The sequence below is a fragment of the Passer montanus genome, unplaced genomic scaffold (genome assembly GCF_014805655.1).
Source record: "Passer montanus isolate IOZ18808 unplaced genomic scaffold, ASM1480565v1 scaffold66, whole genome shotgun sequence".
Classification (NCBI taxonomy): domain Eukaryota; kingdom Metazoa; phylum Chordata; class Aves; order Passeriformes; family Passeridae; genus Passer; species Passer montanus.
In genome coordinates, this window is record NW_024371704.1 from 5,563,303 (window position 1) to 5,590,611 (window position 27,309).

A 27,309-nucleotide genomic window follows, 5' to 3' on the forward strand; every position below is an offset into this window, starting at 1 on the left:
GAAGTGAGGCTTGAAATGCCTGTCTGTGGATTCTGTTGACGCTGGCTGAAAAGAATTTGTCAGACTGTGTGTGTTTGGGAGCTCTTAGCTGTGCCACTGAACAACTCCTTTAGTTCACTAAATGCAGGCTTGTTTTGAAGCTAAGTGACACAAGTTTTGCTGTGGAAACTGCATCCAATTGTTGGCCTCTCATCACAAAGCCTGTATTTGAGTAAAGTTTTCCAGCTAGTAAGAGGTCATGCCACATACAAGCAGGATCTTGAACTTCGAACTGTGTGAGATGAACAATCTTTAATTCAGACATCAACAAGCAGGCTTCTGACATGAGGGAAAGGGGAAGAAGGGACAGCCAGAAAGAGAGTGAGAAGTTATTCAAGTTAGTATTAAGTTATAGGGTTGTTGGCAGATCACCTGGGATCAAATGGCCTTCCTGGGTTTTTTGTAGCCCATTTGTCTCTCAGAGATTATATTACTTTCCTATATTAACTACTTTATTAAAACATAACTATATAATCATACTGAAAACCCCTGCAAGGCATGTTCAATTTTAGGAACTACTGGATTATAGATTATTAGGGTACAAAACTCCATGGGTGTGTATGTACACGTCTGAGTCGTTAAAACTCAGATCCACATCCCAAAGCAATGTGATACAGGATGTCTGCACCTTAAAACAGCCAGAGGCTGATCCAAAGAGGTTTAATTCTCACGTAATACTCATGACATTTATCTCAGGTACACTTCTGCTTGGATAACAAAACCAAGCATCAATTCATACTGCCTGAGGTATGCTCTTCTGTAAGCTGGAAAATGGATGGAGATTGGAGCTCCTGCCATTAATGGATAAATTTTGTAGCCTTGGTGGTTTTTGGCAGGCTTCTATAAGCAAGATTTTGCCTTGGATCCAAGTTTGCTTCCAGCCTAAACCCTATTTGCCTTTGCCTAACCCAGTGCTTAGGCATCACTTCTCAGGGGATATTGGCAGTGTACTTGTGGATGTTTATTTTTGCTGTAGGTCTGATCTGCCCCTAGCTCCAGCCCTGGTTTAGCTCAGCAGCCTCTGCCAGTCCCAGACCTATAGGTGCACCCACCATCTGTCAAATGTTATTCCATTCCAAAGGTTATTCCACAAACCCTTTTTTATTTAATATTTAAATCAATATTAATTTAATATTCAAATCATAATTTGAATATTTTAATATTCAAATCACGCTTTCTTAATTTTTAGATCTTTTTAGCAGTAGAAGACCTTAAGCTTCAATGGCTTGTTTAGAATGATGCATATTAACAGATCAAATACTTTGAGTCTTTTTAGTCATAAAAACTTTTTTTACATGCACTCAAGATTGGCTTTTCTTCAAAGCCCTGCCTTAATGAAGTGAATGTGTAGCAATCTTATGCTATCTAACTCCATATTCCAACTGAAATATTCTTTCCACTGCTATATTTAGGTAGGAATGGGTATCATAAAATTAATTAGAAACTGGGGAAAATGAGACTTGAAGCAGAACTCTAGTCCAAAAGGGCTTCTGAAATGTGAGCTCATGCTCTGTTGAATCTCTGAGCATTGAGTAACTGTTACACAGACCATCCACAATTAACATTATTTCAGCAGAGTTGTTCTGCTTGTTTGTGTTGTCCTCAAGACAGCTGTGTCCTCCCAAGTAAATGACTTTTTCCCTGTTAAAAGTTTTTTTCTCCTCTTGAAATCAAATTGCAAAGTTATGTGTATAGACATCTACCTATGGCATGAAATTTGTTTTTTTTTTTTTCTTTGCCATTATATAGTTATAGGTAATATTTCTATAGGATATGTCCTCCAAAAACTATTGTATATTTCTATTGAGCTATATAGTGTCATAAATTTCCCTGTGTGCAAGAGTTCTGATTTGAAGATGATGCAGCTGAAAAACCTCATGATAGAGTAGAAAGGACATTTAATATTGGATGGTATATCAGATAAAATAATAACATCATTTGGGTATTGAATAATGTCTAGAGCTATCAAAATACTTATTATGTGAAGTAATCATGATGACATTGTTGGTAAATTATACACTTCTGAAAATTAATTTCAAATTTATCATCTCATTTCAGTGACAGTTGAAGTAATTTTGTGACTTTGTAAAGAAATTTATTTGCCATTTGTGCTGCAAAAGGTGATGGTGTATGAGAAAAAGTACAGAGGGCTTGATCTTAGCCAGCAAGGCAATTTAGGAAAATGGAAGTTTGCAGCAGCAGCAATAGCTCAGATTCAGTCACCCATAAATCTCCCCAAGGGATGCAATTCCTCAGCATCTGTATCCTTCAGTCTTTGCTTTAATGTATTCTCTGAGGGAGTCACTACTCCAGCTTCTTTCTAAGGCAACTTCTGGCTCATTTCTTCTGGCTCATTTGAAAATCCATTTGCCCTGTGCTCAAAGGGAGCCAGTTTTATTGCCCACCTCCTGGGCACACTGACCAGTTCTGCATGGCAGAAGAGTCTCTGGTGCTCTCTCCAGGGGCTGCCTGTGATAGCCCTGAAAGTCAGGGGCATGCAGGCCTGCCCTCCAGGAGCATTGAGGGAACTGGGCCAGGCTCTTAAAGCAGCAAAAGCCATCACCACTGCTCTCATGGCAGCAGGAGTTCAGCCTTTCACATGTCCTGCTTAATCCTTCAAGGTGGAAAAACTGATCTGATGGAGAAGGGTAGTTTGGGGGATGACTGTAGGTACTAGGAAAAACTCTGCATTTCACCCCTTCATCATCTTTGGCCTTGTCCCTAAAAACACATGAACTAGTTCTTAGGGGCAGCATGCCTTACTCTGAACAAAGCTGGGATAAAATACTGGGTTAAGCTCAGTTAACAGCCACACACCCACCTGGCTGCTCATGACCTCCCCTCTCCTGAAGAAAGGAGGAGGAAGGAAAGATTTATGGATGGACATAAAGATAGGCAGGGGAAGCCAAAGCAAGCTGTGAAAGCAAAGCAGAGGAGGAGGAAAAGGGAGGAGCTGTTGCTCATAATAACATTGATCTCAGTGTGAAAATTGGAGATGCAGACATGGGTACAACATTCCTCTGAAACACATGACTTCCCTACATGAAGTACATTAATGTCCACAGATGTCACAAAACTGGTAGGAGCAGGGTTTTAGTGTGTCACTGTTGTGCTGATCCACAGCCTCACCTGCAGTGATGTCTGTCTTTATCTCTGTTGGGAGGCAATTTCCTGTTTAATAATTAATTTTAGGATCTTTTTGGAGCATGAACTGACAGTGATTTTTATTTTGAAGAAGGAAATGTTATGGCAAGATTGGGCTTTAAGTTCCTCTTACTTCTCTGTATTGTTTCCTTTTGTATGGCAGCTTTTGTACAGCTACTGCTTTGTTGCTGCCCTCAGGGCTCTTTGTTTTAGGCGTGCCAGCGACCATATTTCAATGGGATTCTTGCTTTTTCCCAGCTAATATCTGACTGTCACAAAGCTATGATTTTCAGTGTAGAAAGAAGATGCTTTTGTCTGCATCCCCCTGTCTCAGGGAAGCCTGATCTGGTGCTGTATTGCAGTACACATCCTGAAGTTTAAGTTTATTCTAGGAGACATCTAAATGCAAAACATTTACCCACTTTCTCTCAGTCCAGCTTCTCAGCTGACTGTAATTCTGGTGGGTGGCTTTTCAGTCACAAATCTCTTTTGATCCTCTTTGCAATATTCTAATGCCTCATGTTTGGTTAATCCTCTTGCTGTGCTGCTGCTGGGTTTTCCAGGGCTGCAGTTTGCATGTCTGCCTAGGCTTCATGCCTTAGTGCTGTTAGGCACTGATAAAAAATGAAGTAAAAAGAGGACTTGCATATAAATTAGGAATATTTTGTGACTGGTATACTGCCTTATTTGAAAAAAAAAAAAGTGAATAAGATTTGGTATTTATTCTATCTATTTCTATTTTCCAGCCTTGCACATGGGATAGGGATGGTCTCTGCTTAGCAGCAGGTAAGTGCCTGAGTGCACAGGGTGGTGCAAAGCACACCAGGGCTGCTGCTGGGCCCTGGGTATCCACATTGCCTCTCATAGCCAATGTATGCTCAGAGTCACTGCTGACCTCCTGCCAAACACAATCTTCAGTTTCATAAACAGACTGACAAAAGCTAGAGCTGCCTCTTCCCCAGACAGAGCTCCTGCTGGGGTTATTGCTGCTGTTTCTGTTTTGCTCCATGATGAATGTGCAGTGCTGCTGTGGTGATTTAGCACACGGTTTCTGTGGGCACCACAGAAGGAGCCATCACGCAGAAAGGTTTCTTAGGGTAAAACATCCCTAGTTCTTGCTGTGGTCTCAAATCAGCCCTGGTCCCGAGGCCGGTGTGAGCAGGGGAGCAGAGCAGGCTGCACTCCTCTGGCAGTGCAGAGCCCGGCTCGGGCTCACTGCAATCTCCCCCTGCTGGAAGAAATTCCCCTCTTCTGAGGAAACTGGAAAACTGGCACCTCGAGTCAAAATTAATACTCAATTTCTCGTCTGCTTCTGAATCCTTGGGTGTCTTTGCTCTGGGGTTACTCAGAGATAGTGACCTCACTGCCCTTGGGGAGAGTTTGGAGTCCCAGGGAGTCAGCACCACTGTCCATTCCAGGACACAAAACCTGGAAAGCCCTAGGAGCAAAAATTTCATTTTAAAGATTCCTAAAATTGTCCAAATAGATTTCCATTAAAAATATTCTAATAATTTCTGGCTTAATTACACAAATTGAAACAAAAGGATGTAACAACTCTTACATTCAGTTGGATAAACATTTGTGCTGTGTAGAAACGTGTCATTTATTTTTCCCCTCTTCTTGATTATCTTAGCAGCTTCCCAGCCTAAATCATTCTGTGATTCTGGTTTCTTCTTTTTACTTTGATGCTAAGTATAGATTGTTGTATGGGAGAAAAAAATACCCACATATTCCATCTCATTTTTTTGAGCAGAGTGCCTCTATAATGTATCTTTGTCATAATTATCTTCTTAGCACATTTTAAAGCATCTAGACAAATTCTAAGTAGATAATGTTGGGGTTTTTTCCTGGAAAATTTTGCAAATATGGTGACTTAAGCAGTTCTAAATATCTTTGCACAGGTGTTGCTGACTGGATGAAATGAATTTCTGCAACTCAGCCCCTATCCAGTGAAGTCCTGCAGGACACACTGAAGTGTAAGTACATGTGTGAAACTGGGCATGTTCTTCAAATTCTGCTGTTAAATGAGGTATTATATAATTTAAAAAAAACCCAAAACAACCCAAGTCCTTCCCCAAATGTCTCACTGTGATATTCACAAAGTGCTGGGGGTTCTTTAATGAGTACAGAGTTCAGTGCACACACTGATTTTGTGTTTTTCCTTTGAGTTATAGCAAGTATATGCACATCCAGCTAACACCAAGAGAAGTAAAACTAATAGCAAAGTGTTAAACCTTTTAACACTTTTTAAATAAGTGCCATACAAGAAAGTGGAATTAGGCTTTGCATCTATATTCTATTGTATTTTAACTTACATGTAAAAGCTATCAAACCTCTTTTTGAGAGCAGGAGGATGGGACATTCCAAAAATAATAATGATCTACAAATCAATGTTGTGCCCTAAGGTTTGGAGCCGTCGTGCAATCCCCACTGTCATGTACTTTTGGTAGTAACAGAGTTGAAAACTAGGGCAGCACTGAGGGACTGCCATGGCATTGCTTGGGTATCCTGCCATCATATGTGTCCTTACTTTTAATCAACATGCTTGCCAACATCAAGGAAATATTTTAAAATAATAAAAGCTATGAGAAAAGGCTTTGGTAAATCTTGGCTGTGCGTAGAACAGCGAGAGCAGCTGAGAGTGGTGTATAATGAAAAAAGAATTAAGTAAAAAAAAAGAAAAATCCATAGTTGAGGAAAAGAACACCTTTCCCTTGCACAAAGTTTTTGAAAATAGAGCCTTTTTTCAGATGGTGGTTCCTTAATCTATAAAGCTGTGTTGCAGTGACATTCTTTGCATCATGGGCTTGATTTTGAAACTCTACCAAAGTACTTATTAGAAGGTATTCACAGCATATCAGGTACAACTTCAAGGCTTTTGGATTATTAGGAGGGTTTAGTCAATAACAAAAATTATCAGGGCTTTATAGCTCTTTAGACTTTATATATTGATTCTTCTCAGACTGTGCAACATTTTCCAACCTGTACAGTTAAGTGGATTACTGAACGTAAAAATAGATTTGGTAAAGTCACCACGTGGCTGTGGGCATGCTGGGGGAGCTCCTGGGGCAGAGAGTGCTTGTCATGGCTTCCCTTTAACTCTTCAGCTGAATTAGAAAGATGTGCCTCAGTGAAGCTCTTCCTAATACCAGGGTCTGTTTGTATAGTTAAAAAATGAATTGAGGAACAGAGCGAGTGTTTCAGCCAGTGATCTCTGACTAGGGATTGGGTTGGTGGCTGGATTTGGATAAATTAATGGAGTTTTGTACCCCTTTTTTTAATGCCACATCATTGGGTTGTCAGTGGATTCTTAAATTAATTTAAGCACTGCTTGGGAAAAATTGTGTTTTCTCTGCTTTCTGTCAGAAAGGCAGGGACAATCTGGCCCAGCATCTGTGGTGAGCAGGACTGATGGACTGAGCATCTGAGCAGCACCTTGGCAAAACCTGAGCAGGTGCTACTGCTGCCAACCACACAGCTCAGGTCAGAAGATGTGGAAGAAAGCTGGGATTACTGGATACTGGGCACTATTTACAGGTGAAATGGGAGGGAGCTGAGGCAGAAAAACATGTAAGTAGTCCAAAAATGAGAGTAGGATATTGTGGATGTGTGAGACAGAGAAGAGGAATTGAAGGCTTGGAGAGGGGTTCACAGATGTGGAGGAAGTGTGAAGGGTAGCAAGGGCAGGACAGTGAAATTGTGTCAGAGGGAGGCAGAAACCAGATTTCATTTGTTCTGTTACCCTTGGACAACCTCATTTAAACTTTGCCATCTGATGCAAAGGTTGTTAAGTGACAAATTTGAACCCAAAAGAAGTAGGTTAGCAGTTTCTCACCCAGCTTCCTCTGAAGCTTCAGCACAACTGAACCATCCAGTCTGGGTACCATTGCAGCAGTTCCAATGCTAACACCATTCCCTGACTTCTGTGGTCCACTTTGCACCAGTTTCCCCCATTGCACCTGTGTTGATGCTGCATCCACATCACTCTGAGGTGAACACGTGCAAACAGAGCAGGGCATGCCAGGAATTTAGAGGGTTTGGGCTATATTATAGGAAGAACTAGCAAACTCCAATAAGCAAATAATGAGTAAAAATAGCTAATAAAATAAATACAGGTCTTATGACAACAAAAAGTGAAACTTGCTTTAAAACAATTTCTTCTGGAGGGGAGAGTGTCTTCCCTACCCCTACAGGAAAGTGGTTTCAGACACTGAAATTGGGGAGAAGGGTGCAAGAGGCAGCATTATCTGGCAGGTTGAGTTGCAGGAAAGGCTTTGATGCCTGTGCCTTCCCAAACTAATTCATGCCCAGCAAGGGCTCCTGCACCCTGGTACGGGGGGGACCTTGAAGCCCTATAGCCCCACTCCCTGGGGAACTGCTGCACCTCTGAGGCCTCCATGTGAGGGCTGGGGCACCTCAGATTTGGGTATTGTGGTTTTCAACCTCACAGCACCCACATCTGGCCTCAGCCTTGCACATTGAAATGCTTTACAAGCTAAATATTTCATTGACTGCCTAGCCTGTGCCTGGTTGTAGCCATTTCAAATGGATGCTCTGCATTTAAAAACACTGACTGCTTTGCCCCAGCCCAGCATAATCAGCTGTCTTGCAAACTCCACAGCTAATGAAATATTAAATCTGTTTTGGCACTCAGAAATAAATATGGGCTCGAGATTCTCATCACATGTATCTCCCTCTCCTTAGCTCCCTGTCCCTGCCACATCACACTGAGGTGCTGCTGCTCAGGACAAGGCTCGTTGTTGGGTGGTGGCACAGGAGATGAGCAGTGCACCAGACCAGACTGTTACCTATTGGGATGCAGTGAAGTGATCCAGCCAGGCACCAGCTGTGCTTCAGCCTGTGGAATGTCTGCCCCACGGCACCAAGTGGCTTAGTGGGAGCTGCATACATTTAAAAGCTGAAGATAAAAGTAGAACCTTGCATTAGAAACAAGGCTAGAATAATAAAGAGCACAGTAGGCATAAGCCTATACAAAGATATTTATAATTTAGTTACAAAATCCTGTTTAAAAACAGGATGTAGTTTAAAAGTCACTGTTGTACTAATACCACTGTGTTAATGCAAGGTGACTGTGCCTTTCCAGTACTTCATCTTGTTTTCATTCTCAGGGCTAGGAGTTTATTTGATTTTCTCCTCCAGCCACCTACAGATGAGCTAAAACAGTAATAAAACATTTGCACAAGATCTGCCCAGCTCAGCAGGTCCCACGTCAAAGCTCCTTGAAATCAGAGGGCACAATGTCACCAGCTTGAACAGGTTTTGGGTTGAGCTCCTCAGACCTGCCCCTGCAGCACGTGCTGAGTGCCCAAGGGGCTTAATCCTGCTTGGGGAACTTGTCACTTAAAAATCACACCTGGAGCTCACGAGGACCTGAGGTTTCCTGCCCTGGGAACTGCTGCTGAGGGTTGAGCTTTGGTCTCCTGTTGCACCCCAGCCCCAGAAACTCTTTGGTCTCTGAGGGAGCATGGTCCCATTAGAGCTGGATGAAATGACACAGCACACACAATGTGTACAAACCTGCACCCAGCACTTGGCAGCACAATGCTTTCTCCAGGCCCCAAGGCAGTAATTAGTAAAATATGTGGGGTTTTTAATTCACAGGTGGGCTGTTTGCAAGTAATGAGTGTAATATTGTGTGCTGTAGCAGCAGTCCTTTCGTACAAGGAGCTGCTGGATTTTGGGGTGGCTGCCTGCTCCCTGTCTCTCCCAGCTTTCCAGGCTAGGGAGGGTTTCCCAGCCACTGGAGGAGCAGAGGGATGTTTTTCTTATTTTTGTGTACCTGTCCATCCCCTGGCTCTGCTGGCCCTGCACAGCCCCTCCAGCATGCAATGGATAATCTGTGACCAGCAGCTACAGTTACAGTGGTGCTTCTCTTGATGAATGTTGCCAGTGTAGTGTTTTCTTTGGCTTTGAAAGCACTGCAAGAAATTCCTTGGCAAGGCAATGACTGACTGGAAATGTGTTAGAAACCTACTTGACAGCTGGAGACCTGCTTGGCAATAATCATTGAGGTGCTGCAGTGTGCCCAGGAGCAGGCAGCAGAGCTGGGTGAAGGGGCTAGAGAGTCAGTCATGTGAGGAAGGGCTGAGGGAGCTGGGGTGCTCAGTCTGGACAAAAAGCAGGCTCAGGGAAGTTCTTATTGCTTCCTAGAACTACCTGAAAGGAGGCTGTAGTGAGATGGGTTGGCCTCTTCTTCCAACCAGCAGCAACAGATCCAGGGGAAATGGCCTCAGTTGTGCTAGGAGAGGTTTAGGTTGGATATCAGAAAAAATTCCTTCATCAAAGGATGACCAAGCATTGAAACAATCTGCCCAGGGCAGTGGTGGAGTCACCATCCCTAGAAGTATTGAAAAGCTGTGTAGGTGTGGCACTAAAGGGATGTGTTTTAGTGGTGTGGTGGACTTGGCAATTCTGGGTTGTCAGTTGGACTTGATGACCTTGGAGGTCCTTTCCGATCTAAAGGATTCTCTGATTCTATAAAACCTGCCTAAATAGATGGGAAACTTAGCCAGAGTTCAGCACAAGCACTGAAAGTGAGTGCTGACTGCAGTGAGGGGCATGAGCACAGTGCCCAGCCCTGCAGCACCTCTGGCTTTTAGTCTGTTGCTGTAGGACAAGCCAGGACCAGCATGAGCCTTGTGTCCCCAGGCTTGTCACCATCAGGGCCAGGAGACTCCTGTGAGTCCTGGGGTGCTGTTTGCCAGCCCCAGTCAGGTATGAGCTCTGTGACAGCCTCCCAGAGGGGATGCCCAGGCATGCTCATGTGTTTTGTACACTAGTTTGGGTGTCAAGAACTCCCCAAAAGCAGGAATGCTTTACCTAGGGTGTCTGTTTGCAGCCTCTCTTAGAGAATAGTTTTCTGGTTTAGCATAGCTTTTTTTCTTTTTTTAATTGAAAATGCTATTTTAGTTTGCTCAGCTTTCATTCTGGTAGCTTTCTTTTGGAATGGGGTGTTTCCTAAAAAGCTTTGGTATAATTAATACTTCTCTGTGGTTGTACATGATTTGATGCTGCCTGACAGGATAAAATCAGAGAAGCATCACCCAGGCCTCTCCCCCAGTCTTTTCCATTGTTTTCTTTGCTTTAATGCTCACCAGTCCTTGTGTGCTCAATGTGTTCTGGCACCTCAGGGCTGTCCCAGGGCTGAGCGGAGCACGCAATGGTGATGGCCCTAAGGTTTTATAAGGCAACTCCATTCTTTGAGCATCTTTTCCACATTTTATAGAATCACAGAATTGTCAGGGTTGTTGGAAGGGGCCTCTGGAGGGCATCCAGCCCAGGCAGGGTCACCTAGAGCAGGGGGCACAGGAACACACCCAGGTGGGCTTGGAATGTCTCTAGAAAAGGAGACTCCATGACCTCACCAGGGAACTGTCCCAGTGCTCTGCCACCCTCAGTGTAAAGAAGTTCTTCCTCGTGTTGAGGTGGAACTTGTTGTGTTTTAGTTTGTGGCCACTGCTCCTCATCCTGTCGCTGGGCACCACTGAGAAGAGTCTGGCACCATCCTCTTAGCAGCTGCCTTTGAGTTATTTATATGCATTAATGAGATCCCCTCTCCATCTCTTCTTCTCTCGGCTAAACTGGTCCAGCTCTCGCAGTCTCTCCTTGTGACTGTTCCAGCTCCCTCATCATCTTGTGTCCATCCTCTGCTGGACCCTCTCCAGCAGCTCCTCGTGTTTTGTACCGAGGAGCCCAGACCTGGACACAGCGCTCCAGATGTGCCTCGCCGGGGCCGAGCAGAGGGGGAGGATTTAAAGGCGGAGAAGCCAATGAGAGGCGGCTTTCCTGCCTGGGTGATTTTTCCCCCTTTTCCCCTTATTTTAAATGGCAGGGCCGGTGCCGGCAGCGCCGCTGTCCCCGGGCGGGCAGGAGCGGGGGGCCAGGGAGCGGCGGCGGGCGCGGGGCCCTCCCGGCGCTACCTGTGCGAGCGCCGCGGGGCCGGGCGCGGCTCCCAGCATGGACTTTGACGGTGGGTTTGCGTCTTTGCCGTTCAGGAGCCTGGAGGAGGAGGAGGAGGCGGCGGCGTCGGTGGGACGAGGGCCGGATCCCCGGGCACCGCCGGAGGAAGGGGCAGCCCGGCGGGCGGGCACCGTGCGCGGCGGGGCCGCGCTGCCAGCACGCTGCTCGCACGGACACCGCCCCGCCGCGCCGGTATGTGCCCGGCTCCGTGCCGGGAGGCAGCGGGGATGCGCGGGGAGGGCGAGCCTGGCGTGGGCAGCGCTGGCCTTCAGGCGCCTCGGGCTCGGGTCGTGCCCGAGAGCAGGGACAGAGCTCTGAGGTGCGGTTTGTCAGGAAGGGCGGCGGTGCTGCTTCACTCCTCCCATCAGCTCGCAGCGAGCGTGCCGGCCACGGACTGCTCCGAACTGAGCGAAGCGGAGCGGGAAGGTGAACGGCGTGGCTGGTTCTGTCCAGCTGTTCCTGCTGTGGGGAAGACGTGAGGCTGCTGTATTTGCCGGCCGAGGTGATGCGAGGCTCTGTCAGCCCTTTTTTTCCCTGAGTACCTTTCCAGGCTTCCACACTGACCCTTATGCAGAGCAGGTTACCTTCTTCTAGCATGTTATAAAATACAGATTTAATAAGGCAATATCCATCATGGCAAAAATTCTTAAACATTTTGAAACATATTATGCTTTCTCATAGTTCAGTAAGTAGCAGTCCAAATTAGGTTTCTAAATATAGTAATTTTAAAAAAGGAAAAAATGCGGGGATTTATCCTGTAGCCTTAACCATGTGGCATTTTTAACCTTCAAGTACATACAAATTAGTTTTTCTTCTGAACATCACGTTCTTCTGAGAACGTTCTTGCTTTAAAATCACCTTGGTTTGTCCAAGTTGCCCAAGGGGTTGGGTAGAGCCTCAGGACGCCGGTGTCCCTGGGGACGAGGTGTTTCCGTGGGCAGGGTCCCGGGGGGCAGAGGGCTGGCAGCGGTGCCAGCTGCACGGGCAGCCTCGCCTGCCTGCCGCCCTTCCCGCTTCCCAGGCGCCAAGGCAGCAACTGCTGGAAGTGGGAGCTGGCACCTTAGGAGTGAGGGAATTCAAGGCAACAAACACCGGGGGAGAGCCGTGAGACAGAGTGGTTTTTAAGGCTGACATAGTTTTTTGTTGCAATTCGGGGCAGCTTTTGTACAGTTGGAGCACCTGGTTGTTAACTCCTGCCTTTGTCCTCTTACGCCTTGGTTTGTGCAGTAGTAACATAGTTGTGATTTTAAAACGTGGGGCTGCGTTTTCCTGTGTCTTCCTGTGTGAGATGTGGAAAAATGGCTTTCCTGGTGCATCCCTACTCCCCATTTCCCTTTTTATAGTTGGCTTCTGGAGATTTTATTGCTGCTTTTATTGTGCTCTTCTGTGGTTCATCTTGGGCAGATCTTGACCATCTCCTTCCTTCTGACTTTCATTTGTGTTAATCCAGTGGAGCCCTCAGCTTCCTGAGGGTGTCACAAAGGCAGGCAGTGTCCCTCATTCATACCTTATGCTCTGCAGCTCCATATGTTCGTAGTTGAATCTTGTGACAGCCACTACAATAAAACGCGACCCTGTCAGCCTGAGACGCCGATCCGCTGCTTTAGCTGCTGCTGCTGCTCCTCAGTTCCTGCTGGCAGGATCCCCAGGCTGGGCAGCAGCCAGCAAGAGCTGCAGGAGGGGCTTTTCTTGCTCGTAAAGATTTGTGCATCCCTTTTCATTGTCTGCAGCTCTGTCTCTGCCAGACACCTGTGGAGGACAGTAATGCACCTTTACAAACCAGGCTAGGTCCTGAGCCTTAGCCTGAGTTAGTAGCTTAATGTTTCAATGTGATCCTGAAGAGGACTCTTAGTAGGAAGGCTGTGACTCCACAATTGAGTTATTGGAATGGAAGTTTTGTGGTATATGTAGGAAAATTCCTGTTTCCACTCTATTTTGTTGCAGTGTTGGAGTGTTGTGATAAACCAAGAGGCTGCTTTGTCTGGGCCCAGTGCTGTGCCTTGGAGCAGTCTAAGCTCAGTATAGGACTTGGCCGGTGTCTCTGACACCTTTGGTGGTGTGCCTTGTGTTTTTCCCTGCTGTGGGGATGGTCTTCAGACCATGGATTTGCAGCTAGTACAGATGGGAGGGGCTGATAGTTACAAGAACTCTGGGCTTTGCTGAAAAAAGTGTTGGACCTGCATCCTTTGGTGTGACTCAGGGCATCAAAACAGCTGTACAAATAGGTCAAAAACTTTATATCCATTTCTGGTGTTCTGTTTCTGTTCACTCATCAGTTTTGATCATTGTTTTATATTTGGGGTCTTTGAGAATTCTGGATCTCCTCTATCTCTATTAGCTTTCCCTTCCAAAGGCATTCCTCTATAGTTTCTGTTGTTGAGTTCCTTAAGTCTTGGGTGAACTTCCTGCAGATGGAGTTTCTGAGAAGCCCTGAATCTTTTTCATGCCCTTTCTTCTCCAGTCTTACTCCAAGGCCTTAATTGTTAAGGAAATCCATTGGTTCACTATTACCCACCTAGAAAACAGGCTTCCATCAATGGTAGGTATCCTTCTCCTGTTCTTGTGGGGGTAGTTAAGTTAATGTTCCCTCTTGTCCGTGGTCTGCAGAGTCTGTACTGGTGCGTGCAAATATTCTGAGACACTGGGGGAAAACCATCAATACATTGTAAACATTTCTGTCCCAGTTCGGACTAACAGCAGTCTGCACAGCTGTCTGGACAAGTAGCTGAGGTAAAATACGAGCAGAACCTGTAAGAGGTTTTTAGCATCCTCTTCTCTAATGGCCTTTGGGCTGCCCCCTGAGCTGTGTGTGCAGCTCTGGTGAATAAACTGCTGCACTGGAGGGAGGATTTCAGGACAGGCCAACTGGGTACAGTTTTACTTTCATGAAATTAGACAGCTACCAAGCACACAGTGTTCTTTGCTTTTAACAAGACTTCTTCTTCCTGAATGAAGAATAACACTGTGGCTGCTGAGGGCTGTACCTACTGGCATTGCTGTTCTCTGAACTACTGGTATTTTCATCCAAAGGTTTCTTTTGGTATTTTATCTTCATTTGCTGCTTCCCAAAGCTTGGGTAAGATTGCTAGAATAATGCAGAAAGCACTTTTTTTTCTTCTTGTCTTCTGTGGTCGTGTATCTTGGGGAGGGGCCAGTTTCTTGATTTTATGGGGGCTTGCTTTTGCCTTTTTTAAATTTTTAAGTCAGTACTAGTTTTATGTTTCAGTCTTTGTCAGCATAAAAACTCACGTTGACACAGCTGTACTGTTTATCAGCAAAAACACCCCACTTACACTGTGCATGTAAATCATAAAGTGCAGTAAGAAGAAACATTTTTTCTCTTGTGTTTTTCCCTCTAGTTTGAAGATTTTCATGTTCCTTAACTGCATTGCTAAAGTGCTTGAGAGATGAAATTTGACATGGAAATTGCCTCCATTAAGTAACTCAGTGCTCTGACAAAGGAGGCTGTAGGCAGGTGGAGCTCAGTTTCTTCTCTCAGGTAACAAGCAATAGATCCAGAGGAAATTACCCCAAGTTGTGCCAGGAGAGGTTTAGGTTGGATATTAGCAAAGGTTCTTCACTGAAAGGGTTGGTCAGGATTGGCACAGGCTGCCCAGATGTGGAGATGTGGCCCTTAGGGACAGGTTTTAGCTGTGGACATGGCAGTGCTGGGATAATGGTAGGACTCGATCTGAAAGGCCTTTTCCAACCAAACCAAATTTATGATTCTGTGATCAGCTGTGCTCTTAATGAAAAACCTGTTAAAGTAAACTAGAGGTCTGCCTGATTTGGAAAAGCAAATTTATAATTCCCCATTCATTTAGAAGCTGGCTTAAAAGCCTGGAAAAGCTTTGTCAATTCTGGCCATGGAGAGGGAAAAACCCAAGCCTTTGAAACTTCAGGACGTTCCTTGAGACAGATAGCCAGGAGACTTTCCCTTCCAGCTAATCCTGCACAGCAGTTGTTTGCAGTTGCTGCATCCAGCCTTTTCCAATCTGTAGCTCTTATCTCTTGTTAGCAATAAGCGACAGGAGAGCAAGGGGATGGCTCTGAGAGGAATGAGAGCTCCATTTTTGCTTTTCATGTCTTGAGCTGTTTTGGGATATTTGGATATCAGTGGCTGCCTGAGGCAGCAGAATCTTTGGTATTGTGCTTGTCTTAAAGTAACTGTAGCTGTTTAAAACTTCCTTTTCCTATGATTGGGATGAGTTGTTCTAATAAATGTTGTGTAGTGCATCTCCTCTGTTGGATTTGCAGGAAGCAAAGGAGAGGCAGGACTGAAAGCCTGGTGGGTTGGAGTGCTCTGGGAGCCCCTGCCTGGGGCTGCTTTGCACAGGGAGCTCTGTGTCCTGCAGCGATGGAGGGGATGCTGTGCAGAGTGAGTGATTCATGCCTCTGCCAGTTATGTGCTGCTGCTCTTTGGATGCTGTGCAGCTGCAGGCAGGCCAGTGCCACGAGTGCTCCTGAGTTATTACAGCCCTCCTTGCTGGGCAGAGAGGCTGTTCTGGGTTTGCTCTCTGTTATCACATGGAGGGTGTGAATATTTGAAGTGATTGAGTGCAGTTCAGAGGTGTGCATGCCTGAGTGCTGTTTGGTTACCTCTGCTGGTAGGTCACCTGCCCAAGCTCCAGCTTTGAATACCTTTGTTCCAGAGTTGATTGTTTCCATGATAATGGCAGCACTGGGATTGTCTGACTGTTCTCCCTGTGTCCTTGGATGGTCCAGGTCTCAGCGGGAGCTTTGAGAGGTAGAAGGGAAAATGGGAGAGAACTTTTGAGGCAACAGATGGGGCACAATACCCTTCCCATATCCTTGCTGAAATCCTCCTGACCTGGACTTGCTGTGGGAGGAGGCTGGCATCCTGAAGATGGCCAGGAGCCACTTGCCAGAGCAGTGGCCTCACTCTGAGCCTAGCATTAGGTGCTGTGTATATTGTTACAGCTTGTCATTCAATCCAATTTATTAAGTGCTGTATCATCCTTTTACCTTTGTCAAAGTCAAGTTCTGTGTGGGAGAAAAGGCAGACAGCCTTGTGCAAGGCCAGCACCACAGACTGATCACCTCTGAATATTGTGCACCTCTGACATCCTGGAGAGTGCTAAGCTCTGTTCCTGGGTTCCCTTTGCAGGGTCCCAGACGTGAAGCTGTCTGTGCTCTCCTGGGGACGAGGGGACAACCTGTTAGAAGCAGACGTGGTTCTGGTAAGTGGCACTCTGAGCTTCTCCTGCAGATACCCAGGGGAAAACTGAAAGCCTCCCTGCTGGAGGAGGAGTCATATTTGAACCAAAAAGTTTGGCTCTGTCACAGCAGGAATTACTTGCTGCCTTCAGCTGGGCAAAGCTGCACATTTTGAAGCTGTTTTGAAAACTTTGACTTATTTTTAATCCAGTGACTGCTGTAATATAAAGTGTTACAGAAAGCAGTTTCTTATAGTCTAATACTGAATTTCAAGGTTTTTTTCTTGAGGTTCTCATGGATGGAAAACATTTAAATGGTAGCAGGAACTTACCTGCTTATGATGGCTACAGATGTTGCATAACAGCAAAATGCTTGCTTTTCTGCCTGTTGTCATATGATGGTGTATTGCAGAGGCCAGTGAAACCCTTAATTTTTGGTATTGCACATTTACCTTTTTGCAGTTATTTTTATTTATTATTTTAATGCTTTAAAAAATTCAGGGTTTTTTTTGAAATGGCAGTTATGCAATTAATGCTTTTTTCCTCTCATTTATATTGTCTAATAGTGAATTGCAGGCATCCTTTCACCATTTTTTTGTTTCCTTCAGTAGTTAGAAATGAACTTGCATTGGCAGGAAACACTTTTCCAGGCTGGCAAAGAGACTGCTTAGTCCTCATGTGCCTGCTGAGTTCAGCTACCACCCCCTCACTCCTAGTATTGCCACAGTAAATAAAGTATTAGGTGAAAAAACATCTGAACTTATCCTTGGGAAGTTCCAATTCCAATATGGAATTGATTGTTTTCAAGACTTCCATTAAAGTCATACGCAGTGTTGTGCTGAAGTTAAATGAAGCATTTAAAAACATCTTGACTGTGCATCCAGTAAAATTGAGCACAACTAGCGGCCTATGTTTTTCAGATGAATAAATCAGCATTTCACCTACTGTAAAATCTGTCTCTAAAAGGAGAAGATGAGTTCTGCTTTCTGATGATGCTGCTTTAGCTCCTGGTTGAGAGTGAGCAGAGCTCGCTGACCTCTGGCTCCAGCTAAGCCCAGCGGCCTTGTCACGTGAGGAGCTGCAGAGCTCTTGGCCTGAGCCCCAAACCATCTTTGCAGTGATGTCTGAGGCACAACTGGCCTCAGAGCAGAGCTTGGGCACTGACAGAACAGGCTCCTGTCACACAGTTTTGCTTTGTGCACTTACAGGATGCAGCATCGTGCTGGGAGTAAAATGAGCTGGTTTAATTTGTTGGGGTTTTTTCCCTCTCAGGGTATGAGCATTGCGAGGAAAGGTAGAGATGTTAAAATCTGTCAGAACTTAACACTCTGGAGATGAGTTAGAGAGGATTTAAACAGCATTTCACCATGTGCGTGCAGGCAAGGGCTGTCAGCAAAACAAGGAAGCAGCCAGAAGGCTGAGGGCAGCTTCATTTGCAATTATTTCTGTGCCAGCAATTATTAACTCCAGTAGACCGGGCAAACTGTAACACTCACTGCAGTGGCTTGGAAAGCACTGAGCTCTGTGAAGAATGAAATGAGCAACAGGCAGGAATTCAAACTGGGGTCCATAACTTGGCTTTGAAGCTCAACTGATTTGGAACAGTTGAGTTGTATTGTGTGCCTTGCTGTCTGCAAGCTTTAGAGCCGCCCTGTCCTCTGTGTAGGACAGTCCCAGGAACATTTGACTTGGCCCAGATGAAGAGGCAGAGGTGGGGAGTTCTGCAGAGGAAGATGCTGACCTTAGGAAATTACCTGCTTTAGGAAGAAGTTTATCCTCTCTCTACTCACATTCTGTCCTTTCCATTAGATCCTAACTCATACGCTGGTGTCCCCTAACAGAAATCTCCAGCTGCACGAGGGAAACATTAAAGGGAAACATAATAAAATCCTAACTAAAGCTAGCTTCTGTTTAACAGACCTCCATTAAAAAGCTAAAAAAAAAAGGAAAACTATAGCTCCAGACTTGGATTAAAAAAAAAATCCAAATTTGAATAGAATATTTTAAGGAAAGTGTCAGGGATAAACTCTGATAAAAATACACTGCAGCTGTGTATTACCTTGGCTGGATCAAAGTGCAGCTTTCAGGCATCAGCAGTGCTGGGTGGTACCTGCTGTTAGTGACTCTTTACCATGTACTTGGATCTACATATTTATCCAGAAGAGCAAGTGGAAGTGATTAGTATTAATGTTTTATTGATGGTAAATATTGAAATTAGACATGCACAAGATATTACTATTAAAGCTTTGAATTATTCAGCTGCCTGAATTGCTTTCAGGCCTCTCCTTGGCCTCTGGTCTGGAGGCATGTTAAGTTTATATGTGGATAGACATGGGTATGAACCTCCATAGGGATAAATGTAGTTTTTTGTGCAGTGAAGGGAATCCTGCTGTTTACTCATCTCATGACAAGTTATCCATCCAGTCTCTACTCATTTAATGATGAGTTATTGGAATAAAAATCTGATAGCTTGGCTGTCCTCTGTGTTGGGTAAAACCACAAGTAGAGATCAGCCCTTGGCAGCAGGGTTTGTGTTACAGGCTTGTGGAGTACAGTGCCTGTCCCAAAGCCCTGGGCACGTGCTGCACAGGTCAGTGTGCACAAAGAGACCCACTGAACTTCGGTGAGGTGGTCTACAAACGTTCCTCTACAATGCTGAAATGTCCTGCCACCAAGCTAAAGGTGTGACAGTGTTTCTGTGGACTTGGTGGTCTCTGGAGCCCTTTAGGACTGACTTCTGCCAGAAGCACCAGCCACTCCTGTGCTGCACTTCAGCCCTACAAACAGCTAGCAATGGTTTTTATGAAGCAGCAAAGAGAGGAGGGGAGCTTGTCCCAGGAATCTGGTTCTCCTGAGTCAGCTGCTAGACCGGGGAAGTCCCATCCTACCTGTGAAGCACCATTTGCCTGCAAATGGGATTGATTTCCTCTGCAAATATTTGCCTGTGATCAGGTTACTGGATTGGAGCCCCTATTTCCTCCAGTGTATTAAAGAAATAAATAAGGCTTAACATCTTTGCCATGATTGTGTTTTCAAAGGCTATTTACAAAAAATCTTTTAACTTTGGCTGACCTTAGTGCAACGTCATTGGGTGAAGCTGTAGGGAACAGTTGGTTTCTGTGCTGCGCAGTCTTTATTTTGGCTGGCAGTCTGTTAACTCTGATAAGTGGGTAAGAGCATGCCAAGCAAAGTCAGGCATATCGTGAGATTCTGCTTTGCCTGAGAGAAAGTAGCCCCAGAAACAGCTTTGTAGGCCAGTAAACAAAACCCCATATTTGGAGCTTGAGGACTCGAAAAGGTCTCTGCCAGGTGTTTCATTGGTCACTTTCCCTTCTGTAGATATAGAGTCATCCTGCTCTAGTGAGAATGGTGCTCTGGCTCTGTTGGAACTGCCTTGGTCACAGCAGGCTGCTGCTGCTTTCCGTACCCTCTCCAGGGAAAAAACAAAACCAGCTCTTGTTCCTTGTGAATACCTTCTGGTGGCTGCCCTGCTCCAGCCTCCTTCAGCAACAGCAGAATGACACTGGGAATTAGTGTCACTGTGTCCAGAGGGCGTGTGACGGCTATGACAGGGGACTCTGGCTATGGTGGTTGTGTGGTGCTGCTGTGGGGTGGTTTTGGTGTTTAATTCCAGCAGCAGCAGTCCCTGGAGCTAAACAGTATTTGTTTGCAGTTTCAGGAGAAGCGTAACGCATTGTTGGCTTGGAAGAAACAGACTTTGGTTGGTTTTTTTTATAAGATTTTACATTCCTCGATGGCCTACATCCCGTACTGGGAATTGCATTCAAAGGCAGCGTGAATCCAGGTCAAACTTTGCCTACTTGTAGTAGATGGATGTTACCGATAAAAACATTTTACGCACGCTGGGCAGAGATTTACTTAAGCCGCTTCTACAAACGCCTGTAGTGAATTTACGTTTCCTTTGAGCTCACTGAGAATGGTAACATATTTATTGCCTTTATATGAAACACTGTTTTGACAGATTTCCTCGGAAGAAGCACAAAAGGAGATGTTCTGTTCTTTGAAAATAACTGGAGCCACTGGCAAGAAGCAGCGACACTGCATCGAAGGAGGGAACCACTTCCAGCTGATCAAACCATGCTGCTGAACTGACTTCTGCAGCTGCGTTTTCCAATGTACCATGGGATGCATCAAATCCAAGGCTGCCTTCCAAGGTTCCAACGCTGTCCAGGATGAGCGGATCGGGGCGGGTGGCGAGGGGTGCACTGGGGAGAAGTCGTCGCTGCTGGCGGTGCAGGCGGAGGAGAGGGGCCCCTCGAGCACCATCGTGCTGGACTACGCGCAGCGGCTGTCGCGCGAGATCCTGGAGCAGGCGGTCAAGCAGTGGGCAGTGACCGAGAGCAAGTACAGCGACATCCCCTTCATCGAGAGCGACGTGCCCTGAGCCTCCTGCCAGCGCCCCCGTGGGGAGGTGGCTGCAGGGAGAGCCTGAGAAAATTTGCCTTTTAGATTGCTAACAGACTAATTGGATCGCAGTAGAAGCCATTCGTCGAGTGTCATTTGTTGTCAGCCGTGTGTTGAGTCAATCTCTGTCTTTGTACGTGCTGGATGTGAGCAGAAATCAGTGCTAAAAGGAGGATGAGAAGACTGTGGCTGCCCTGCACCTCTACAAGCACTGCCTCAGAGGACAAAACGTGCATTATTTCTGTGTTCTGCATTAAAGATCAGAGGTCTGTCTGTAGGTGAGATGAACTCGCTGTGCTTGGTGAATTTGTCTGCTGTTTCGCTGAAGTGAAATCAAGGTCTGCATGTAGCAAAGGTTACTGCTATCATAAATTTTACTTTTGATTCTGTGACCTAACCAAATCTGTAAAATCACAAAATGAAGGTGATGGGAGGCACTTTGTAAACCCCAGCAGTATTCAGGGAGCCATTTGGATGATGATGCTATTCACCTTCCATTGAAGTGAACCAGTGAGAAACATGCCAGTGTCGATAAGCAGCGCATTATCATTAACAGATGCTTCTGTAAATGCATGAGAGCTTGTCTCTAAAACCCTGCAGTAAGATAGGTTAATGACATCTGGTCGCTGTGTTCAGACCAAAGCTCTTCGGTTTTTTGGTTTTGTTTGGGGATTTTTTGTGTTAGGGTGCTGGTTTGAGAGGATTTGGTTTTGTTGCTTTACCGTAACCCAGAGAGATGTGCAAAAACTACTGGTGGTAACTAGTGAAAGGAACCTTCAAAGGTGTGGCAGTGCTTCAGGACAGTTTGTTTCATGGGAGCTGTGGCTCCATTACACTGAAATTCCTCTCTGAATACCATCCTTGGGACAGGACATCTTTCAGCTTCTGTCAGCTGCTGCTTCCCCACTGGAAAAGCTGTTCATGGCAATTCCAGCAGGAGCCACAGGAGCCCCATCCCTGAGCAGTGCCCTGAATGCAGAGTTAGGGACTAAGCCTGAGGCCCAAAGCTCAAGGGCTGCATTTCTCCCCCAGTGCATCCACACGCTGCTCCCTGCTTGCCCAGGACCCACAGCCTGACCCACTGCACTCACAGCTGCCCTTTGACAGATCAGGGCACCCATGGATTGTTTTCATTCATCCCAAAGGTACAATGTTGCTGATGTTTTATCCAAAGTGAAGCCTTCTAACAGCTTGGCTTTTACCACCTGTTGGTTCCTTTCTCTGTGATGCCCAGTTTAAAAGACAAAGTTCTTTTTCCTAGATCAGAATGCTTTCTATTTTGTTTTCATTTTATAGAGAAATGCTTTCCATACTGGCTAAAGCTGTTACTATTTTTAAAAGGTACACATAGTTCTAGTAAATGATCCAAAGCATGATTTTTCAAGCAATGGGAAGCAAGCAGAAAGAGGACCATGTCAAATGCTGTAGGCAGTCTATGAATTGAGCTGTTTTGCAAATGTTGTGACACAAACTTAGATATTTGAAATTTACCTATATGGGGAAAGGGTTTTATCTGGAATGAAGGGTGGAAAATGCTTCTCTGTGACACAGCACAAGGCTGCCATTAAATCCCAGTGACCAGACTGGATTCCCAGTGACCTGCTATTAGGACTGTTCTCAGGCTTTTGCTGGAAAAGGGAACAAAATCAGCTTATGCTGTAATGTCCTCTTTGAAGTTACATAGCTGTCTTCAAAGCCATTTGCAAAGTGGGACTAAGGTTTTATGGTTCACTTAAATTCTCCTGCTAACAGTGACATTCCTTCCAGTTCTACAGCATATAGAACATTTGATCATACTCTGTTTGCTCTAAAATACCTCCATGTATTAGTGTGTGTTAGAAAGCAAAGCCAAAACACTGATCAAGTCAGTACATATCAATTGGATATTGCTTAAGCACAGTATTAAAAAAGATTCATATTTTTACTTTAGCTAAAATAAAGCTTTATCACAAAATAGAAAAAAAAAGGGCCAACCTTTCTAACATGAGTGTGGGCTTGAGGATGTGAACACTGCTAACGACAGTAATGAAAAATAAAAAGCCAAAGCTCCACAGCCATTGTTGGCCAGGCAGGTGAGGAGCAGGTAGAACACTGCACTCACTGTCAGAGCACCTTGGGGTGCATCTGCCCTTGCCCTTGTACAAGGCTCCCTGGAGGCTGCCACGGGCAGCGAGGTGCTGCAGTGCTTCCTCTTGCCACGTCTCACATCCTTCCCCTGGATGCAGCCTTAGCACCTGACACTCTTCAGGAATATCAGATGCCCTTTTGAAAGCAGCTCCCTGCTGGCAGCTGCCTGCAGCAGGCTGAGCTATAGCACAGCCTGAGGTTCCACCCCAGCATCCCTTGGGATCAGCACTTCCCCAGAGCAGGGGACGTGCCCCAGGGTCTGCTCCCCTGTGGAGGAGCTGCTCTGTGGGGTGGCTGCCGTCCTGCCCCACAGCACCAGCTCCTTGGTGGCCCGACCAGTCCCTCACCTGCAGCCACCAACCTCAGCCCTGCTGGTGCCTGAAGATTGCAGCAGCTCCAGAATGGCCCCAAGTGCAATTCCAGCTGCTTTGGGATGTTTTCCATGACACTGGCACTTCAGGGAAGGCACGCAGCAAATGGAAAGCAAACAACAGGGAGACTGCTTCTCACCAGGAAAATCATCTCTTTTCCAGGATGCTGTCCTTATAAATAATGCACTTACCCTTAATAGAAAATAAATCTGTTCAGTGCTAGTCTGGTAAGAGATGGAAGGAGGTCTCTCTCCAGAGCTCTGCTGTACATTTAACAGGCACAATACACAATACTAATACATGGCAAAAATCAAGACTTCTTCACCTAAATAAATTTGTGCTGTGCTAGTTTTACAGAGCCACTGACAATGGGTTTCCAGCTAAGTTACCATTGATTCTTTGACTTCATTTTGTGTAATAAAGGCGCTCCAGTTTGGGACTGGCATACTCTGCAAAACTGTTTACTTCTATTTAGGAGTTAAAAATACATTTGCTTTATATTTTCTCCAGGAAACAAGATTAATCTGAGTGGGTATGATGTGACTGACTTGATATTCTAATAATGGTTCAAAACACATTAACTGCAGCACAACTTGGTAAAGTTGACATTTCTGGACTAAGGCACATCAGTATTCCCAAATAAAACACACTACAATATATTTTTACAATATTTTTTGTGGAAAATATTTTCTTGTGGACCAAATAAAATTCAACTTACCATCTGCTTGTATGCCTTTTATTTGAAAAAAACCACAAGATTGCAAAGATTGGACAGGATCCAGTTACCTTGAGCTTGGGATAATTCCTGTTCACAGAAATTCTGGAAGCAATTGAACATGCAAGTCAAAGTTTATTAATTCAAAAGTATGTTCTACCTAAGATCTTGTACAATCAGAGGAGCCATGATCCTTACTCCCTGGGAATTACCGTGTTTTTCATTTAATATAGTTGACTGAAGACTGCTCCTTTTATACAAAAATAATGGAATTATTAAGATAACTCATTTTGAAAAAATAAATTTAAAATAGCAATTGTTTATGGATGTAAAACATATAAAAATTCTAAATAATACAGGGGGAGGTTTGCACTTCTTATGGGACCAACTCGAGCTAGAAAATCATGTGATGCTTTCTGAATTACCTAGACATTTTCATGAAATCTCAATTACTTTTGGAACTAAACTCAAGGACAGTCCCATAACAAGTATGTCCATGGTAACATAAACTCACAGCTGAAATTTCAACAATTTTATCTTACAACACTCTAGTGCCAAAGCAAGGCGCCATTTCTTCTTGATTTAGCTCCCCATTTGCTCACCTCTGATTTTTTGAAAGTCACTCTTGGTAGTTCACCTTGGTACCTGAATTTCCTGGACTTTGTTTCCAGGCAACAGCTCCTAGAAAGGAAGGAGCCTTAAGCCATTGCAGACCATTGCTGTTGGTCATAAAAACTGCCCAGCGCTGAAAACTCCACAATGGTTCTGCTGCAGCTCTGAGTTTTTGATTCCCCAAAAAGTCAGGTGGTGCTGGTTACTGACTATGGCATTTGAGCAGAAGTTTTCTTCCTTTGGTCTTCAGAGAAGCCAAAATTTGTACTTGTGACCTGCCTGTAAGTGTAGAAGTAAGCAGAAAGAAACACTGCTGCGTGATCTGGTGAAGCATAAAAAAGAAGGCGTAATGTTGAAGAAAGGTTAGTAGCTGTCTGTTGCATATACAATAGAAAAAATAATTTCCCTCCCACAAACACTTGTATCAAGGGGTTCTGGTTATGTTGTGTGATTTCATGTATTACCAGCATCAGAACCCTGCCACCTGGAATGCACTGGGATTTGCTGCTTGGTGTTCACAGCAAGGTTTGAGGCACTTGTTTCTTCACTGCTGTAAGACCAAGAAAAACCAGCAATTTTCTGAAATTGTGAAATACTGATTATGCAGTTGAATCAGACATAATGACATTTGAAAAAGTGGGCTATGCAAGCAAAGAGAAGTGTGCTTCAGGCTCTGGCAAGATTATCACATTTGAAACAATGTTTACATCACACAGCAAGGCTGAAAAATGACAAATGTTTAATTAATAGAACAATTTCTTGTTCTCAGACTAATAACGTATCAGTCTGAACTTTTATTTAAAAGGATATTTAACACCATGGATTCTGTCTTGCATTTTCCTTTGTAGCTCTGACTGCATTAAAGGTTAACCATATTTTATTTTCATTGTACACAGAAGAATCTGTGGCACAAATCTCAATTTACCAGATCAGTGACAAAGCCAAGAACACAAAAGGTCTCTTGACTTTTTCTTATTAGGTCACCCCTTAAACTGTGCTCTTTTCCCCAAGGGCTCCTCCTAAACTAAGAGTTGATGCAAAAAATTAAATGTTAATCACTGTGTAAGCAGTAAAAATAACAATTTGCCTTGAAGTGATTTTTCCCATTATTAAACAGAGATACAATTATTTTCTCATTACAGAGAATGTTCCTGAATGCAAAAAAAAAAAAAAAAAAAAAAAAAAAAAGAGAGAGAAAAAATAGACTTGTGAATCTCAGGCTAGTTAAAAAAGTCTTGTCCAAATTGATCACACTGCAGTTAGTTTTTGGATCACAGAACTAAGCAGATAGATAAGATGTCAGTAGGTTTGATCTTTACAGCTTGAGATCGTCGTTTCCCAGTGGTTTAAAACAACTGTCCACAAATTCATCGCTGACTTCTTCTAGAGCAGCAGGCTTCCATTTGGGGGACTGGTCTTTGTCAATCAGCACTGCCAGATGAACAGAGAAACACCAAAGTTACTCATGAACTTCCTCTAATTAAAGTGACTTAAGGCTGCAGCAAGGCAGATCACTACAGTGATTCCATGGGGGAGACAAATCTGTGTGCTCTGGAGAAGGCAGAGTTCCTGTAATACAGGTGTTTCACTCTAATCAAAGCTCCTGAGTTGTGACCTGCCCAGAGATGTCTCTGGGAGTTGCTGGATGATGAAAAGAACAGTGAATCACTTCAGAGCAGCCCAATATTTGAAGGAACAGACCTGAAATGGGTGTTTTAGTCAGGCCTGCCACTCTTGGCTGCCTTACACTTCACGGGAGCCTGCGAATGGCACTTTACAGTGCTGCTTTTGGACAAGGCTTTCACACCTCTGTGCAAAATCTGACTCTTGGGAGAGTACAGGAGGTGACTCAGTGGTGCTAAGTGCCTAAAGCTAATTTAAACACATCACATTAATAATGAAAGAACTCACAGGGAGGGAGTAAAGCAGGGTATCTTTGTGGGAAGCGAGGGTGTTTATTTGTAAATACTGACAGCTACTGAGGCCTGGTAGATTGAACTGTGACAATCTGTATAACCTTAGTACACAGACTTCATGCTGCATCCTGAGAAATACATCACTAAGATAAATACCATCACTGAATGAATCACATGCAAAAGGCTAACAAGAAAATGCCAATTCCCAAAGAACATTCCCTGTATCACAGGAATGTTGAAGGCATGTCAGCAATGGCTGCATTAGCAACAAGAAAACAAAAGGAAGTTAATTTGTGTGTAAAACTGACCAGTATGAATAGAATTCCAGAGCATCCTTCCAAGCACCATGCAGGTTTTAAGAAACCTATAAAGGTGCTACTGAAAATGTGTGATTTTTTTATCAATTAAAGAAGAACAGCTGTAAGAACTGTTCTGATTGCCAACAACCCTCACAACCCTCCTTCCCTTCAGATGAGTGAGATCAGCACCTGATTTGGAAATGCACCTGTGGCCTGGGGGAACCTCCTGACCAACACAGCCCACAGCAGATAAGAGAGGATGGGCAGGACAAGGAAATTTCTCTCCTGAGAATGACTTTTATTTGTTTGTTTTCTGACAAAGAGTTTAGAGGAGGATGGTTCTAAAGGCAGGTGAACTATAACACCCATAGACACCAGATATTTCCAAGAATAACAGCTATTTTTGGGTAAGTTGTCATGTTTTTCTAAACTGAGTTTGTTCTGATTGAGTGAACTACAAATATCCAAGATGAGGAATGTGTAAGGGGGTGGAATGTTATGTTC

At 44.6% G+C, this 27,309-nt stretch overlaps 2 protein-coding genes across 14 annotated transcripts in view; one reads left to right on the plus strand and one right to left on the minus strand.

The window, feature by feature from the left end:
- The first annotated feature begins 3,927 nt into the window (after positions 1-3,927).
- CUNH2orf88 (chromosome unknown C2orf88 homolog) lies at positions 3,928-25,778 on the plus strand. 11 transcript variants are annotated; one of them, XM_039728737.1, is made up of 4 exons: positions 3,928-3,969; positions 5,085-5,159; positions 16,292-16,364; positions 20,323-25,778. In XM_039728737.1, exon 4 carries the CDS (start codon positions 20,482-20,484, stop codon positions 20,743-20,745), a length of 264 nt encoding a protein of 87 aa, XP_039584671.1. In that variant the 5' UTR covers positions 3,928-3,969; positions 5,085-5,159; positions 16,292-16,364; positions 20,323-20,481; the 3' UTR covers positions 20,746-25,778. The 11 variants fall into 11 exon arrangements, with proteins under 11 accessions (XP_039584671.1, XP_039584675.1, XP_039584670.1 ...); XM_039728736.1 differs by lacking the exons at positions 3,928-3,969; positions 5,085-5,159 and adding exons at positions 6,586-6,666; positions 11,199-11,355; XM_039728739.1 differs by lacking the exons at positions 3,928-3,969; positions 5,085-5,159 and adding an exon at positions 10,985-10,997.
- HIBCH (3-hydroxyisobutyryl-CoA hydrolase) overlaps positions 24,094-27,309 on the minus strand; it is a 37,577-nt gene continuing 34,361 nt past the window's right edge. For 2 of the 3 annotated variants that reach the window (XM_039728728.1, XM_039728729.1), the window contains one exon: positions 25,906-26,021. In XM_039728728.1, coding sequence (XP_039584662.1) covers positions 25,906-26,021 — 116 coding nt within the window. Of the gene's footprint in view, positions 26,022-27,309 lie in introns of all 3 variants that reach the window. The other variant, XM_039728727.1, reaches the window with a different exon arrangement.